This window comes from Diceros bicornis, chromosome 23 (assembly GCF_020826845.1).
Source record: "Diceros bicornis minor isolate mBicDic1 chromosome 23, mDicBic1.mat.cur, whole genome shotgun sequence".
In the NCBI taxonomy this organism is placed as follows: Eukaryota; Metazoa; Chordata; class Mammalia; order Perissodactyla; family Rhinocerotidae; genus Diceros; species Diceros bicornis.
In genome coordinates this window covers 40,803,249-40,822,676 of record NC_080762.1, presented here as the reverse complement: position 1 = coordinate 40,822,676, position 19,428 = coordinate 40,803,249, and the positions used below count along the sequence as shown (strand labels likewise).

Sequence of the window (19,428 nt, the reverse complement as noted above, 5' to 3'; positions counted from 1 at the left end):
AACTTGAATTGTGTTGGGTATGTGCACACAAGTCACTTATTACTGGGCTAAAATATGGGGTAGTTTGAAGATTTTGCCCATTTGTGCACTAGGGAGTGGTTTTCTAGCATACATTATTTTATTACTATTCTGTTGTCTTGTACTTTTCCTTTTATGCTCTGACTTGAATGTAGTTTTCTTTAAAATATGAAACAAACTGGTTCATCTTTTGACAAATATACTTTTTTCCTTTCAGATACTGATCATTTCAGATATTCTAATTAAACTGTTACTAAATTATCTTTATTCTCTTGGAAGGAAGGGCCTTAAATTCTTAAAAGCCCAGTATAGACAATTTCTCCAATCACTAAAATATGATATCCTGTAAGTACAAGTATGCTAATCTACAAAAAAACCAAGTGAATTTCCTATTTGGAAACATAACACACATAACAAATTCAATGAAACAAGAAAAATAAGGCTTAATACCTTAGGGCACAAATTTAATTTATTTCAGATTTACCCAGCAGTGCTGTAATTCTGTTGATGAAAGGTGAGGCTCAACTTCGAAGATACCGTTATAGCAAACCAAGTTGAGAAAAGAAAAGAAGAAAAGCCAAATGAAAAGGAAAGGGGGGGAAAAAATGTCAGTAATTCCATGTATTCAGCTATTTCTTCGTTTATAGCAATGTTGGTTCTCAAGCTTCAGAGTCACTTGAGGACCTTCTTAAATATTCAGGTGCATAGATTGTGAACATTCTGATTAAGTTTTAGTCAGAGCCTAGGAATCTGTGTTTTTGACAAATACCTCAGGGAATTCTGATAGGTATCATTCAACTGTTACATCAGGCAAATCAAATTAGTCCATATATTAATTCCAGTTAAATTGTGTGAATTATTTAAAGCAGTTTTTTAGCTTTCAAAAGAGGGAGTAAAGTGCATTTGGGAAATAACTCCCCAAGTGAACGTCAATTCTGTATGTTCGATTTGCCAAAAATCCCTCAATGAAAATACAAGGAAAAAATCAAACTAGATGAGAGAAAGAGAGAGACATGGAGAGCCTCTTTTGCCTGAAAAACGGTGAAACACCTTTTTCTCATCTTAGTGACTTCTGTCTAGGGCTGAATCCCTGATAAATTGTAGTTGTACTGTAATTGATTTCATTCTTAACAAAACATCAAATCCTCTTGGGAAAAAACAAAGGAAAGTAGATTAGCTAAGGAAACAGAAAAAAATTCTATTTCAATGATTAAAATTTATGCCTGAGGAATTAAGCAGTCTTGATGGTTTCCTGGATTTACAGCATTTCATTTGTTACTGCCATTAGCTTTAACTGCTTTGGGAAAATTTAACAACAGAGCTATAGCATGGCTTACAACCATCATGAGCTTCAAAGATTCAAGAGCATGCGAAACATTTCCTTGCAAACTCTGCTTTAATAGGATTACATGGGTAACGTCTTTAAATATATTTATTCCCTCTACAAATCAGGTAGGATGCATTTTAATGACATATTTAAAATGTTGTCATTTTATGGTTGAAGACAATGACACCTAGAAACGTGTACATTTTTGAAAAGAAATGAATCACAAGCCTCAAAAACTTTCTTGAAAATAGGAAGCTAATTCCGGTATGCATAATGTCATCTTCATTGAACAAACTGAAAAGTAGAATTTATGAAATAGTAGTGCATATCAGTTCAGCAGTGAATTTGGAAAAATGAGATTAAACACAATCATACAAGCATAAAGCTAAAGTGATGCCCCTAATCTTTCATAATATTAGCTGTGAAACGTTTTTCGCTTCTGAAAGGACAATTATGGTACACAGTTGGATTGGTATCTCTCTGAGTTCTCATGCATAAAAAATAAACTGCTAATACATAATTAATACAGATAATGAAACTGGAAACAAAATCTGAGGACTTGTTCAGATTAATGACAGTTGCTTGAATTGCACATGTTCTTATAATTTATATTGAATTTTGACTGAATTTCCTTAGTATCTTCCTATTTAAACATTTTGAATCTAAAAAATTATGATATCACTTGAATTTAGGCATTCTGTTTGTGTGTATAATTTTAAAGTCAGAAAACTTGTTTGAAGTTTCTACAGTCAGCCTGAGGTGACTTGGATAAAGTTGTTAAGTAATGAACAAAGTTGTTAATATTAGTCTGCATATGCTCATCACTCTTCTGAGGGACATTTATTCAACTTTGAGTTTCAAAGCTAATTGAAAATCATGGTAGGTTGATAAATATTGGAAATAAGGCTAATATTGTCATAGAATTTATTCCTATTTCATTAATTTTGTAATGAAGAAATATCTGAATGCTTTCTCTCTATAAATAGTACATTTCTCATTACATGACTGAACTACAATATTTATGGAAAATTTGCCACTATTTGAATAACATCCCTATTTCCTTATAATTAAAATCCTGCTCATAATTAGAATTGGAGGAATCGTTACTCAGGAGTTTTAATGTAAAGAAAGAATTATTAGGACTAAATAGAATAAAATATTTTTAGAAACAAAACAGTAGTTAATGTGTGTTTATTTTAGCTTTTTCCTGTTACTAAATTATACTTTTAGAAGAGATATCTATTCATTTATTTAACCAATGCTTAAGTTCCCACTTGTATTGGTCAGCTTTGCTGCTAAACAAACAACCCACATGCTCATTGTTTTACAATAACAAACATTTAGTCCTTGCCTCTGTAGGTGTTGATGACTGTTAAGTTATTTGTGGCTGCTGTGACTCAGCTTCATTCAGGTTGGCTTTGCTTAACAAATCTTCCATTTTAAGACCAAAGCTGGCCCGGCGGGCCGGAACCGGCCAAGCGGCTGCCCACTGGGGCTCTGAATGGCGCGGCGGGGCCGGGAGCCAGGGACCCGCTGAGGAGAGCGGCGGCCCCTGACGGCTGCCGGAGGGGCGGCTGTGCGTGGATGCGGCGGGAGCCAGAAGCCTCAAGCAGCTGGCGCCTTCTCTGCCCCTGGGCGCCCTATGGCCCCGCTGCCCCAGTGGATCCACTTAACCTGTCCTGGTACGATGACGATCTGGAGAGCCAGAACCGGAGCTGGCCCTTCAATGGGTCTGATGGAAAGGCCGACAGGCCCCACTACAACTACTACGCCATGCTGCTCATGCTGCTCATCTTCGTCATTGTCTTCAGCAACGTGCTGGTGTGCATGGCCATGTCCCACGAGAAGGCGCTGCAGACCACCACCAACTACCTGATGGTCAGCCTCGCGGTGGCTGACCTCCTCATAGCCACGCTTGTCATGCCCTGGGTTGTCTACCTGGAGGTGGTGGGCGAGTGGAAATTCATCAGGATTCACTGTGACATCTTCATCACTCTGGATGTCATGATGTGCACAGCAAGCAACCTGAATCTGTGTGCCATCAGCATTGACAGGTACACGGCCGTGGCCATGCCCACGCGCTACAGCTCCAAGCACCGAGTCACTGTCATGATCACCATCGTCTGGGTCCTGTCCTTTACCATCTCCTGCCTGCTGCTCTTCGGACTCAGCAACACCGACCAGAACGAGTGCATCATCGCCAACCCCGCCTTTGTGGTCTACTCCTCCATTGTCTCCTTCTACGTGCCCTTCATCATCACCCTGCTGATCTACATCAAGATCTACGTCGTCCTCTGCAGGCGACGCCAGCGGGTCAACACCAAGCGCAGCAGCCGGGCTTTCCGGGCCAACCTGAAGACCCCACCCAGGGGCAACTGCACTCACCCCGAGGACATGAAACTCTGCACCGTTATCATGAAGTCTAATGGGAGTTTCCCAGTGAACAGGCGGAGATTGGACACTGCCCGCTGAGCCCAGGAGCTGGAGATGGAGATGCTGTCCAGCACAAGCCCACCCGAGAGGACCCGGTACAGCCCCATCCCACCCAGCCACCACCAGCTGATCCTCCCCAACCCATCCCACCATGGCCTCCACAGCTCTCCTGACAGCCCTGCCAAACCAGAGAAGAATGGGCATGCCAAAGACCACCCCAAGATTGCCAAGATCTTTGAGATCCAGTCCATGCCCAATGGCAAAACCCTGACCTCGCTCAAGACCATGAGCCGTAGGAAGCTCTCCCAGCAGAAGGAGAAGAAAGCCACCCAGATGCTCGCCATTGTTCTCGGCGTGTTCATCATCTGCTGGCTGCCCTTCTTCATCACCCACATCCTGAACATACACTGTGACTGCAACATCCAGCCCTTCCTGTACAGCACCTTCACGTGGCAGGGCTATGTCAACAGTGCCGTGAACCTCATCATCTATACAACCTTCAACATCGAGTTCCGCAAGGCCTTCCTGAAGATCCTACACTGCTGACCCTGCTGCCCACTTGCACAGCAGCCTGCTTCCCACCTCCCTGCCCAGGCGGGCCTGGCCTCGATCCCTGGGAGCCGTGGGCAGGAGGGCGCAGGGCGGACTCGGCCTTCTCTTTGCCCCAGCAGGCCCTGCAGTGTTAGCTTGGAACCATGCCCCTCACTGCCCACATGCTCTCACTCTGCCAGGGTAGTGCCAGAGAGCCAGGCACCGTGCAGCCCTTGGGCTGGACCCCTGGCTCAGGGCAGCTCACACAGCCCCCTCCCACTTCCAGGCCCCTTTCCTTGGCACCAAAGATGCAGCCGCCTTCTTTGACCTTTCTCTGGGCCTCTGGGGTTGCTGGGGCCGGAATCAGGGCTCAGAGGTCAAGCTCTCTGTTGGGCTCAGCCTGGTCTTCACAGGCCTGTGCTGGAACTGGCGGTGGGGAGGGATGGACAGTTCACACCCCACAAGGCCCACACCGAGGAAGCCAGAGCTCTTGCCAAGGCCCCAGGCAACTTCAGTCCTGGGAGACCCATGTAAATACCAGACTGTGGGATGAACCCCAGAGAAGCCCAAGCCAAAAATCTTTGCTCCTTCTCCCACCCGACAGGGGCCTCTACTTTCCACAGCAGAGGGTCCTGACCCGCCCCACCCACTCCAGCTTCCCGTGTGGTTTCCACACCCCCTGAGGGGAGGAACCCTGGTCTCGAATGGCCCCAGGAGGGTCTGTGTGGAGAGAAACCCCCACCCTGAGCCCACTCTGCCGCCTCCTGACAGACTCGGTGCCTCCTTTATCGTAGCAAATGTTGGCCAGCCCGGGGGCAGGCGGGGAAGGTGGGCTTGTGACCATGTCTGGGGCCTGGGTCGGGGGTGTCTGAGCTTCTTTAGGGGGCTGCCTCCTGTCACACTCTGCCATAAAACCACTTTCCTTTTCTCTTCCTCTTGCCTCTTCTCTTCCTCTTGCCTCTTCTCTCTCCCATTCCTTTTCCCTTCCACTGCCTCTGCTTTAGAGGAGCCCAAGGCTAAGAGGCTGCTGAATACCATTTGGCCTGACCTGGCCCTGCCCTGAGGGAAGAGGGGAAGCTGCAGCTTGGGGAAGCCCGCGGGCCCCAGACTCTGTAACATCACTACACATGCTCCAAACTAATAAAACTTTGACAAGAGTCAAAAAAAAAAAAGACCAAAGCTGAAAGAGAGGACCCTATTGAGGACCTGCCCATTCTTCTGACAGTGGGAATTAACATGAGACTCTGATAAACCCTACTATCACATTTAAAGCTTCTGCTTAGCTGTAGTGTGTGTCAAATCCACTTAGAATCCATTGATCAAAATAGGTCACTGATTAAGCCTAATATCAGTGGGATGGAAAGTGTACTCAAAGGGTGAGGGGGACAAGGGGGTGTGAATAAATATTTACAAACACTAGTAAATCTACCACACCACTCTTCACATGGCCATTGCCCTCAAGAAAGTTTCATTGTGGAATAGGTGTTTGCAATGAAAGTGGATATGTATTATTCAAAGAGGCCTCCATTTAGGTTCATTCTGTCATACCATTTGAATTTGGGACATGTTTGTTTAAGAAAAAATGTAAATCTTATTTCTATCTGGGATTTCATTTAAGCTATATATTCTATCAAATTCCCCATTGCAAACACTTTGTATTGCTGATTCAGATTTTCATAAATTATTTTAATTCTATACATGGGAGGCAACCCAAATTTAGAATCCTAATCAGAGAAAAATCAAAGCTGGTTTACAGTAGTCCCCACTTATCTGCAGGGGATATGTTCCAAGACCCCCTGTGGATGCCTGAGACCACGGGATAGTACCGAACCTAATATATACTATGTTTTTCCTATACATACATACTTATGATAAAGTTTAATTTATAAATTAGGCACAGTAAGAGATTAACAACAATAACTAATAATAAAATAGAACAATTATAGCAATATACTGTAATAAAAGTTATGTGAATGTGGTCTCTCTCAAAATATCTTTTTTTTTAAATAATTTTATTTATTTATTTATTTTTACCCCTAAGCCTCAGTAGATAGTTGTATGTCATAGCTGCTGTATATGGGACAAGGCCTCAGCATGGCCGGAGAAGCGGTGAGTCGGTGCGCACCCGGGATCCGACCCCGGGCCACCAGCAGCTGAGCCCACGCACTTAACCGCTAAGCCACGGGGCTGGCCCTCTCTCAAAATATCTTATTGTGATATCTTATTCTTTCTTCTTGTGATGATGTGAAGTGATAAAATATCTACGTGATGAGATGAATTGAGGTGAATGACATAGGCTTGTGACGTAGCTTTAGGCTGCTATTGACCTTCTGACAGTACATCAGAAGGAGGATCGTCTGCTTCCAGACCATGGTAGACCATGGTAACTGGAACTGTGGAAAGTGAAACCATGGATGAAGGGGAACTACTGTATAAGAGTGAAGACTTATGTATTGTCACAACATTAGGGGAAGGCTGAGAGACATTAGATCACTCCTAATTCTGATTGAGTCTCTTTCTTGCTGCTCCAAGATAAGATACCTTGTTGCCTCCAGGCTAGATACAACTTTCTCCCTCATCCAGATCAACCAGCTCGACAAGTACCTTGCACCTTCCGAGGTTCCTTCCTAAGGATAGTAATGGTTAAACTAATTAATTGGTCTATGTGTTGGCATCTAGGTGGAACTATAAATAATAACACTGTCTAGGGCCATATTTTGTGAGGTTAACTGATGGCTTTCTAATGCCATAAACCATTCCTTTCTTCTCAGAGAGTACTACTGCTGTTTTTCACCTGGAAATGAGAAACAAGGAGTCCACAAGAGCTTCCTTCTCCAGTATGGGCCCAAATCAATCTAATAATATCCAACTCTGTCTGATATGCCCTGCTTTTGTCTTCCTTGATGAGTTAGCACCTCTGCTTCTTATTTGATTTATTCCGTTCAAATTATCAAGATCACACCCACATTTCTTGCTTTATTTATTTCAATTAAATTAATAAACTTATAGATATAATTGAAAGAAATATCATCCGTAAAACCTGATGAACATCATCTTAATAAAAAGAATATTTTAACTCTCTTCTCTGGCTCACAAACCTCAACTAATAACAACTATCCTCTATTTTGGCTTATGTAAAGGCCGTCATATTGGTGACTCACCCACTGATGTAGGGATTCTCCCCCTACTCTATTTACAGAGTTGGCAGGGCTGGCTCTCACATACCAGGACAGAGTGATGGGACAGGGGTTTGCACCTAGTTCTACATGCATAAGCTTTATTGATGCCAAGTAGACTTGCCAGAGTCTCACAGATTACCAAAAACTTCAGAGCCATCAAGTTTTGTTAGTTATCGATTGGTCATGCCTTCAAATTGACTTCATTATTGTTAAAAATATGCCTCTTGCTGCCTTATATATAGTAAACAAAAATATCTTGGCATATCATGTCTCTCTCTCTTTTCATACATTACAAATATATTCATACACTTACATTTTTTTTTTCACGACGTAAAATTGGTTGCCAGGTTTAATGGATACAATTTTATCCCTTGACATTGATTTTTTTTAATTTAGTAGGAATAATTGGTCATGTTTAGGAAAATATTGCCAAATATATTATTTTTGTTTAATGGTGTCTTCATAAAATGTTAAAATTATTTTATAAAAATGTTTAATACTTAGGCAAAAATCTTAAAAAATAATTAAGAAAAGGAGAACATAAATGCCTCACTAGATTTCTTAGGAAAAGGAATTAACATTAAAGGCATATCTTATATCAAATTATCAAAGAAAAGCCAATTCACACCATAAAATGACTAATTTTGCCTCTCTAATGATAAAGTATATAGTACTTAGTGCTGGTGATGATGCTATAAAATGTGTGTTACTAGTGTGTTGAATAATTTTAATATCTTTCCTAAAAACGATTTGGTTATACGTATCTAAAGTTTGAAAATGTTTCTACTTTTTGTCCAAATAAATCTACTTTGAGAATCGTATTCCAAAGGAAGTATTTATGTACATCATCTTGACTATAGATGGAATGTTAAGTTAACAAAGCAAGATACAAAATTATGAATTCGTAAGTAGATGGAAGTTGCTCCATGAAACTGGAGGTCACATCATTATTTGTGTATTTAACATTAAACTCATCCAACTGACTAGAAGAAAAGCCTGGTATCAGCCTTTTTTCAGGGTTTACTCTTCTTGCCTTGCATCAGATCAATAATAAGCCTGAGGAATTTTGGATCCTGGAAAAAAAGACAATGTTCCATCTGCCTTCAACTGCCTTTATTGCTGTTACCTTCATTCCTTGCAAGCACAAGTCCTCAAGGGAGAAATATTGATTTCAGTATTTCGGAGTCTAGTTTGATCAGCTCCTGATCCAAGCTAGCAAGTTTTTTTCAATATGGTAGCTGCAGTGACTCACATACCTCTGTTCCAAGCTCAAACTTAGGAGTCCTCCTGCAGAATCTTTAGGTAGAAGTTTCTGTAGCTGATTCTTACCAGCACCCCTGAAACCAAGCCCAAGGCCATGACCTCACCAACAAAGAGAGCTGAATCTCATCAGGCTGAGGTCTACTCTGTCTCTATCCTATTCCATTTCAGTCCTGGGAATCCAAATGCCAAGAGATTGTACTGCTTCCTATTCAACCATTATAGCTCTTTAGGGAGCTATATTGCATAACCTGGTCTATATGACCAGGCCTAGATCCTGGAACCCTTTACGCTTCCTCAGGAGGAATATTAAGACTCATTCTTAAAAGCCCTGTGATTGGACTCCCCTTCATTCATTCTGTTCCACTTAGTCACTATCCCCTAAAAATGTTTGAAATATTTCTTCTAAGGTATACTAGTTTTCTATTGCTGAGTAACAAATTACACAAATTTAGCAGCTTAACTCAGCATCCATTTATTATCTCACAGTTGCTGTTGACACAATGTAGTTGAGTTTTCTGCTCCGAGTCTCACAGACAAATCAAGATTGAGATTTCATCTGAAGCTTGGTGTCCTCTTTCAAGATCATTCAACTTGTTGGCAGAATCAGTTCCTTGTGATTGTAGAATTGAGGTGTGTTTTTGTTTTTCGCTGGTTGTTGCCTGGGGAATCACTTTCAGCTCTAGAGGCTGCCAGCAAGTCAGCTAGGTGGCTCCCTCCACAGACAGTTCCCAACATGAATGTCTGCTTTCCTCCAGGCCAGCAGGAGAGATTCTCTTTGATGCCACCTTCTTTTAAAATGTTCATCTAATTAGGTTAGTTCCTCCAGGATAATCTCACTTTGGATTAACTCAAATTTAACTGATTAGTAACCTAATCATGGGAGTGATAGCCCAGCATATTCACTGATACCTACCAAAATTAGGGGGAGGAGGTTATCCAAAGTGTGCACATCAGGGAGGAGAAATCTTGGAGGCTATATTAGAATTCTGGCTACTCGAGTCTGTCCTGTGTCTGAATCAGTTATTTCATTAGAGTTTGCAAATTTTTTTTTCCTTGAACACAGAAATTTTTATTATATCACTTTATAGAGGGTTATATTCACTAAAATATTAACAGAGATAATCCCTAGGTGATGAGATTTGAGAAGAAGTTTTGCCAGTCTTCATTATATATTTCTATTTTATGTACTTCATTTTTGAGCTTTTATCAACAATGTGCTGGTAAATATTTCATAACTTGGTCTCCAAAAACAAACGCCCTTATTTGTAGCATTTGTTGATCTGTGGTGTAAATACTCCCACCATGGCCATTTCCAAGCTACCAATTTGATGTTACTGAATGAAGAGTTAGCAGGAAATGCACGCCATTCAACTGGCAAGCTCGTGCGGCTAGCTACAGAACACCTATTATTATTATGTTTATTATAAAAATGAGCTCTTTACATTTTAGAGGAAATGGACATTTCCCTTGACAGCATTTGGATATGATAGAACTCTGTATAGGACTGAGAATCACTGCAGTAAAATTTAGAAATGTCTCAAATGAGCAGCACTAGGTTTTACACATATTCGATTTGAAAGACAAAATATTTTTACATTACATTGACCCTTGAGGCAGTTTAAATCCATAGTAATTAATAGTCCGATCATAGGAGTCTTCTGAGAACTCAACTCCCTTGTGATAGTCCAGTGCACTTAAGAGAAAGTGCAAGCCCTTTGGGGGTCAAAGCAGTTTCCCTTTTCTATCAATATAATAAATAGAAATATTATTTTAAAACATTAAACATTCTTACTCATATTAAAGGTAAATTAAAATTTATTTTAAAAATTGCAGTAGTATGACATCTCAAAAGGGAAAAACTGGAGGTAAAACCTAGTTTAAAAATATATAGAATTTGAAATAATTTTATAAGCACATAAAGGTAACAATCAGGGTAGCAATGAGTATAATGCTTAGATATAAAAATCATAAACTAGTTGGTACAAATGTTCAGCTTTTGTTTTAAAGTGTTATTCTTTTTTCTGTGTCTTACTTTTTAGGAAATAGGTTTTAAAAACATGGAAGGAAATAACTAACAGTAAAAGGCAAATTGCAGTTTCATTGAATTTACTCAATGAGTTATATCAATCTTGTGCTAATGTGTCAGATTTACTTTAGTAAAAGTAGTGTTCTATTGATGGGAAAACAGATAAAGAATCAAAGAGTAGTAGGTCTGTACTCCTAAGTAGAGACATCATCAAATCCCTGAAGTAGAAGCTTAGCTATATGTAATCATTTGTAAATTAAAGAGATAAATTTCAGGAAATGATAAGATCAAATATTTCTCCCTGAAGGGTAAACAAGTTTATAGAACTGTGACTGGCATACCCGGGATTGCTTCCAGGAATGGAAGTATAATCAGTCATTATATTCAAAGCACTCTAGACTCTACAACTTGGTACGATCTATAAACAGGAAGTAAGTTGGGGAAAAGTGGATAAACAAATGTCCAAAAGTGAATAATGAGAATGTTAAGTCAGGAAGGACCAGAAAAGAAGCTACTCAAGGGAACTGAGAAGAGAGAAAGAGATGACTTATTTCAGATAAATGTTGGTTTATTCAAACCCTTTATAATTCCATTGGGAGAAATGGTATGATTGGATCAGTTAATATTTACTTAAATCATATATAGATTTCTAAAGTTTTAAAAATGGACATGATTGAAGTTATCTGTGCTGTGATATATATCTGGTCACTTGAAATTGGGAGGAAACTTTTTGTCAGTACCATGGACTGACGGCCATTCAGGCAACTGTAACAAAAAATGCTCAGTCTTATCTACTATGAAGACTATTTAGTGGCATTAATTCAAGGTCATCTCTGAGTTTTCTTTACCTTGAATTTCCTCTCCAATTGCCTACTTTTATAAATTGAAATCACTTTAGCATTTCCCTATTGTAAATGCCCCCCTCTGTCACAGGAAAATGGAATACACATTTGAGGGCTTTAGCTCATTGGTCCAGCATCAGTTCAGTTTCATTGCTGCTTTCTTTTAGATCATTTATTATCTGCTTTCTTAGGCCAAACTTGTATTTCAGTTAGTGGGTCTCAGCCATGTCCTCTAAGGCCTGAGCCATTTTGTTGGTACTGGGCTAGATATCTTTCCCCTGAAAGCCAGCACCTATTGTTGTGCTTTGTTCTCCTGAAACTCCTGAATGATGTGCTCTGGATGCTTTCTGTGAATTATACTAAATATTTATTATAGTAACTTTCTGTGCATGTGGCCCATCTAATTGTACCTTTCATATTATTCATGTTTGAACCATCCCTTCTCCTGCCTCTGCAGGTTTATCTGGCCTTCAGGTGCCATTTATTCTTGGTCTGGCATAATATAGCCCCAACCAAGGATGGAATACATCATGAGTTAGTAGTATATCACAATTTTCTTTATCAATTTCCCCCCACCAATTCTAGAAACAAATCTTGGATTCAGGATAGTAACAGTGGTTGGGGTATGTTCACATTTGCTCTTCACAGCACATTAAAATAAGTAGATTTACTAGGGAATATTCTGACCAAGCTCCTTTTAATACAGACACATGTTTCAGAGGCAAAAGTTGGTATAAAGATTTTAAATAATCTCAGGATGACAGGTGAATGATCGGGATCTCATGGCATGAAAAACCATTATACTCAAAGTGTCCTCCTTGAATACCAACAATATAATCCCAATATTTCTAACACTGAACAAAATCCTGAAGTTGGCGAAGTTACGTTTGGCTTGTTACTCCTTTTTCACAAACTTTCAGCCCTCAAGATACCTACTGCTCATGAAACATCTATTCTATGTCTCATTCCTTTATTTTAAGGCTCTTAAATGCAGAGAATATGAATCCCAGTAAAATAACATTCTTCCATGGAGTCATGAGGGGCACTGGAATGAAGGGTAGAGAAATATTCAAACCTAAGAGATTGGCTGGCATCCTGTACTTCTGCTGTCATTCGCTGTACCTTTTCTATTGGTTGTATTCCTGATTAATGGTTTGTGAAGATCTGTGTCTGTTTTGTTTACTACTTTATCACCAGTTCCTTGCGTGGTATATGACGTACAGTCTGGTATACAAAGAAACGTCAAGTCCAACAAGTCCTTTAGCCCTAGTCCAAGAAATTTTGAGAATTCTTTATGCCATTAGTAATGAAAATAAAAAGTTCCTATAAAAATGAAGCTTGAAATTTGGGGGGAAAAAAACTTTATCAAAAACTTCATCAGCAATTATTTGTGAGGGGATACATAAAATATATTTGATAAAGTGAGAATTTGCTTCATTTTTTGATAAAGTATTTTATTTCAGAGGCACAAATATAAAGAGAGTCGAGAAAAATCCTCATGTAGTTAGAAAACATCTAGAGAATTAGAACATTACTGAACTCTGCAGGGTAACAAACGATAACCCCAAGGATATAACTAAATGTGAATAAACAATACCTCAGACAACTTTTACAGTGGCACACCAGAGAAAAGGAAGCTCTGATTACATTTAATGTACTTTTATGGAACAAATGCATAGGAATGTGTGATATGGGTAATTAAAGCCAATGAATGTTTATATGCCACTGTTTAGCAGATCTGAAATTGATAGAACAAAAGTAGTGGGCAAATAAGTTAGGGTCTTGTATGGCACGGAGAAAAAGGAATTAGAATGAGATTATACTTTGAGAACATAAAGTTGTGTTAGTGAGGCCCAGTACAAAGTTTATGGGCTGAAGAGAGAATATCATCAGTTGGATTTTAAACTGTTGGACTCAAGAGACAAAGACCTTAAATTGTTTGTTGTGCTTGGTACTGCCTATGGCTTTGGAAAAGAGAGATCAATAAAAGAAGCAAACAACCAGGGAAAGAATCAGTGGGGTTGTTAAGGAATCTAAGTAGAAAGTTAGTGACAGATAAAGTTGATAATGCTGTATAAAAGCTAAGAAAAAATTTCAGCTTCCACGTCTACTAAATTCACACGTGTAAAGGTCTTGAAAATAATGTGGTATATCTTGTGTGCAGCATACCCAATCTCTTTTCACAAGCCAAGTGAATATAAAATGTATGGTAGTAAAAGTATCTTAGCTATGATTACTGTGAATCTTGGAGGAAAGAATATAAGAGCAATGGCTGGTTCGCTACCATCAACATCCTTGAAAGAATAATGAGCTCAAGGTCTCTTCTCCAACTGGCTTCAGTTCTGTAACTAAAACATTGTTCCTGTTACAGCTGGCAGCTGATTCAAGCTGTTCATTGCTAAGTTACCCATAAGGACACTGGTGCCCGATGCCCTGGTGGAGTCCCAGGAATTGTGCATGCCAAGAACATTTTGATTCTATGGAGGGAAGGAAGTAAAAAATGGATTGTAAAATATTGTGCTCATGGTGAACAAAGCTGAATGACTCACAAAATACTCTCATGAGCTGTCGATCCAAACTACCCGGGGAGCCAGGGACCAAGTAAAGATATGACCATTCTCAGAGGCACAGTTGAGAAATATTAAGAAGTAAACTTCCTATCTAACTTCAAGGGAATTTCAGCTATCTTGGCCTCATAGTGTACAGCTCTGCCCTTTGACCTCTTGGCTCTTGAGTCACATAGGCCATCTTACTATTCCCCAAATGCTCTGAAGCCAGGATATGCACACCAGCTTTGCCACCTGCCTAAAATAATTTTCTGAAGATCTGTCTGATTTGGATTCCCCTGTTCCTCAGGTTTCAGTTCGTGAGGCCTCTCCTGATTGTCATAAGTAAAATACCACTTCCATTATACTTTTGAATATCTAATAGACTACATAGCCACATACTTATTTCTTTATTATCTATTTCCCACACTAGAATTAAATTTTGGGAGGGCAAAGAGTTTTTTTGTAGTTTTGTTTTTTGTTTTTCTATTTTGTTCCCATACCAGGGATAGTATCTGGTATATAACATGTGTGTTTATTCAATAAATAAATGGATGAATGAATCTATCACCTACTTAGCACAAGAGTGAAAGTACTCACCCTCTTCATCCCTTCATTTGGTTCAGTTTTCTAATAATAAATGTTTAAATTAATAATATATGATTTCATTAATTACAAAGGAATTAATGAAATAATGAAATCATTAAATACAAAAGAAAAAACATATAAAGAATAATAAATCAAATACCATTTTGCCTTCTACTCAAATAGATATTAAAACATCATCTCTATCTTTAGAGTAACTTGTGTCCCTCTCTTCAATTACATTCCCCTCTCTGCACCCCAAAATAACTACTACTCTGACTTCTGTGATTATCATTCCTTTGTTTTCCTTCATAGTTGAACATATATGGATGAGTTGCTAAACAACATATTACAGTTTTCGTTTTTTCTGGTTTATGTAAATGGAATCAGATAATACGCATTTTCTGCAACTTGCCTTATATTACTCCACATGCTTTTAAGATTTGTCCATCTCTCCATTCTTGGATTCCTCATATATTTTGTTAGCATCTTTTTATGCCGCATATCATTCTGTGCTCTTAGAATATGTCAATGAACAAAGCAGACAAAGATTCTGTCATCATGGGGATCATATTCTAGCAAAGGAAGACAAATAGTAAGTAATAAACATGAGTAAGTAAAATAAGTTAAATATGTAGCATATTTAAGGTAGAATATATAGAAAAAAAGGAAAAAACAGGGCAGAGTATGAGGAATCAGCAGGATTGTGCAGGCGATGGTGGGGGGGGTTGCTGTATTAAATAGGGTGGCCAGGGGAGGCCTCATTGAGCAGATGACTTTGAGCAAAGACTTAAAGAAAGTAAGGAGAATAGAAATACGGATTTTTAGGGGAAGAACATTCCATGCAGTAGGAACAACTGGAGCAAAGACCTTAAGGCAGGACCGTGACTGGCGTGTTTGAGGAAAGCAAGGAGGCCAGTATGGCTGGAGTGGAGTGAACAAGAAGCAGATCAGGAGATGAAGTCAGAGATGTAATGGGGACCCAGAACCCAGAGAGTTCTGTAAGCCGCTTTAAGGACTTCAGCTTTTTCTGTGAGTGAAAAGAAGAACTACTGCAGTATTTTGAGCAGAGGAGTGACATGGTCTGCCTTATGTTTTAAAAGTGTTTCTCTGTTGCTACAATGATAATCAATGGTAGAGGACAAAGATGAAGGTAAGAGAGCAGTTTGGAAGCTATCACAGTAGTAAAAGCCTGATGGAATTTCTTGATAAATTGGATATGTATGTGAAAGAGAGAGAGAAATCAAGAATGATTCCATAGTTTTTGCCCCGGGTAACTGGAAGGATGCAATTTCCATCCACTGAGGTGGTTATACTCATCACAATCCCATTTAACTTTGGCCTATGTAGAAAGCTGATGGATCATAATGATAGTGGACTATCATAAGATCAATCAAGAGGTGTCTCCAATTGCATTTGTTCCTTAATGGAGAGAGTGAACATAGACCCTGACACCTGGAAAATTAGCTATCAAGCTGATTGATGCATTTTTTTCCTCAATACCAGTAAACAAAGAACATCAGAAGTCACTTACTTTCAACTGGCAGACTGTCACTGCACTGTTTTGCCACAAGGCTTCATCAGTTTCTGGGCTTGGCTCCATAATTTAGCTCAGGGGGACCTTAATTATCTTTGTTTCCTATAGAAAATCATGCTCTTCTGTTACATTGATTGTCCATGCTGATAGAACATATTGATTGGTAAGTAGCATGTATCCTAGATACGTTGAAAGATGATACATACATACCTGACAATGAAAAATAAAATGAAGGACTTTTAGGTGCTTGCCCCTGAAATAAATTTTCTGGTGGTTCAGTTGTCTGGAGGGTGTTGGAATGCCCTTTCCAAAGTGTCAGATAGTTGTGTCTTGGGGCCCCTCACTGTGAAAAAGGCACAGTGTCTGCTGGGCCACTTTGGATTTGTAGATGACATATGCCAAAATTTAGTGTGTTGCTCAATTGATATACATATTTGGAAATGCTACTCCTACTTATTTACTTAGTAATCCATAATATTGAGAGCTTTGAGTGGGACTCAGAGCAACGTAGGCCCTCCAGCTGGCTCAGGTTGTAGAACAAAGAGTGTTGCCACTTGTGCTTATGATCCACTGAAATCATGAGTGTTCAAGGTGACTGTTGTCAGATTGCAGTGCTCCCTGGAGACAGCGTCAAGTGCTGATGAGGAATTGCAGTGTAGAACAATGGCACTTGGGAGGAAAACTCATGCCCTGTGAATAAAAAACCTGATCTGCTCATACTGAACTGGATATTATCACATCTACCAAGCCATCAAGTTGGCATGCCCAGGACTATGTGGATTAATCATACAGAAGAAGCCTAGGGAGTAAAAATATTTGATTCCAGGGGTCGGCCCGGTGACATAACGGTTAAGTTCGTGTGCTCCGCTTCAGCGGCATGGGGTTCGTGGGTTGTGTTCCCGGGCGTGGACCTACACACTGCTCATCAGGCCACACTGTGGCAGCATCCCACATACAAAATAGAGGAAGATTGGCACAGATGTTAGCTCAGTGACAATTTTCCTCAAGCGAAAAGAGAAAGGTTGGCAACAGATGTTAGCTCAGGGCCAATCTTCCTCACCAAAAAAAAAAAAAATTTGTTTCCAATATGAACACTTAGTGTGCATTAGGAGACACTAAGTGATCAGGTATAGAGAATAAAGACTTATTTTATGGATATTCTTTTTTACTGTCAGCTTCAGTGCCTGCTTGTTGGACCTATTAAGGAAGAGCCCAAAAGAGATGTTTTTCATGATTTTTTCAACAAGTTAGCCCCCTTCACTTCATATTTGATCTGGCTATAACCACTGCTGAATGCCTTATCTTTCAGGGGCAGAGAGCAGTGTTTAGCCACCTGGTGACAAGTCAATTATATAGACCTTGTCTGTCATAGATAGAATTTGTCCCTAGTGGAGTAAATACTTAAACTGGATATGGATTTGGTTTCCCTGCTTGCTTCTGCCAGAAACAACTCTTGAGGAATTAGAAAGCTTTATTTATTGTTACAATATTCTACACAATATTTCTTCTAAGGAGCTCAGCATATAACAAGAGAAGAAAGGCAGTGGGCTGATGCCATTTAGTGAACTTTCCCTGTTATGTACTCCATCACCCAAAAGCAACTGACCAAAGAGAATGGTGAAAAGGAATATTAAGAACTCACTTATGGCTCACAATAAATACCTTGGCAGGTTAGGCTAGTGTGCAAGAGAATGCAGGTTCCACTATGTGATGCTTTTTCTTCCCTAGCGAAATTAAAGGGATCTAAGAACTAAAAGGTGAAAATGGGAGTGGCACATTTGACTGTTTCATCTAATGACCCACCAAGGCTGCTGAATAAGTTTCTGCAGGGTGTATTCTGCTTTGTTTTTAATCCTTCTGGGAAAATCTTTTTTTCTGCTTTAAACTGATGTGGTATAGTATTTAAATTTTATACATTTTCAAGAGTAAACCAAGCATTCACTTTTATGATAAACATAAATGTCACAATTTTGCTACTATAATTTCTAGGATTTTACTATTTTAAGAAATCGTAGCTATGTCCCTAAGTGAGATTGGCTAAAATTTTTTACTTTTTTATACTGCCCTTGTTAGAAGTTTTACTATTAAGGTGACACTAGTGCCATAAAATCAGTTGGGAAGTGTTCCTTCATTTTCCATTCTCTGGACAAATGAGGTTAAAGTTGAAATTACAACTTCTTGAATATCAAATATTCCTATAAAGTCATATGAGCCTGTTTTATTTGTTTGGGATATTTTTAAATTATTTATGTAATATCATTAATAATTGTATTATTTAAGTTTTCTACGACTTCTTGATCAGTCTAGGAATTTCTCCTATATGTTAAAATTTCTCAAATTTGTTGGCATATAGTTGCTTTTAATAACCTTTTACCTTTTTAATCTCTTCCACATAGATAAGTATATCCTCTTTTCATTCCTAATGATGCTGACTCAGACCTTGTTATATTTTGTTCCATCTGCCAAATGTGTCCCAGACTTCCCCATTCTAAAATATTCACATACACAAACATACATCCATTGATTCAACCTACCTTTCAAACTAAAACCTTAATTCTTGCCTTTTGCAAACGCCTTTAAAAGTTAGGGTACAGTAGTGAGCAACAGTTTTACTATTTCATTATTCATTCATTATTTATCAGTTATATAATTCTACATTTAAAAAAAATCACTTCAAACTTACTGGGCTAAAACGATTGTACCTTAGATTCATTCTGTGGGTTGGCTAGGAGGTTCCTTTTGTTGATTTCTCCCAGTCCACTCATGTGGCTACATTTAACAAGAGCGTTGGCTAGGCTGGATAGTCCAAGATTTTCTCACATGCCTGGCAATTGACTAGGACACCTTGCTTCTCCTCCGTGTGGGTTCTCCTCCTATACTAGGCTAAACTTGCTTTCTTCATTGGGGTGCCTGTGTAGCATTCTAAGGGGGAAAGGTGGAAACTGAAAGACATCTGTGGCTTAGACTCCAGAATTTGTCACTTCTAGCACATTATATTGATCAAAAAGGGTATCCACAACAACAGCCTAGATTCAAGTAGTGCGGAAACAGCCCCCACCTCTTGATGGGAGAGGCTGCAAAATATTTGTGGCACTGTTTAATCTCCTATAGTCTATCTTCTGGCCACAATTATTTACACAT

General features: G+C 39.3%; 1 protein-coding gene across 1 annotated transcript in view; it reads left to right on the top strand.

Moving 5' to 3' along the window:
• Positions 1 to 4,324, top strand: part of LOC131420621 (D(2) dopamine receptor-like) — a 39,032-nt gene extending 34,708 nt beyond the window's left edge. Inside the window, 1 exon segment of the mRNA XM_058566808.1 lies at positions 2,790 to 4,324. Coding sequence (XP_058422791.1) covers positions 2,790 to 4,324 — 1,535 coding nt within the window.
• Positions 4,325 to 19,428: the final 15,104 nt, after the last annotated feature.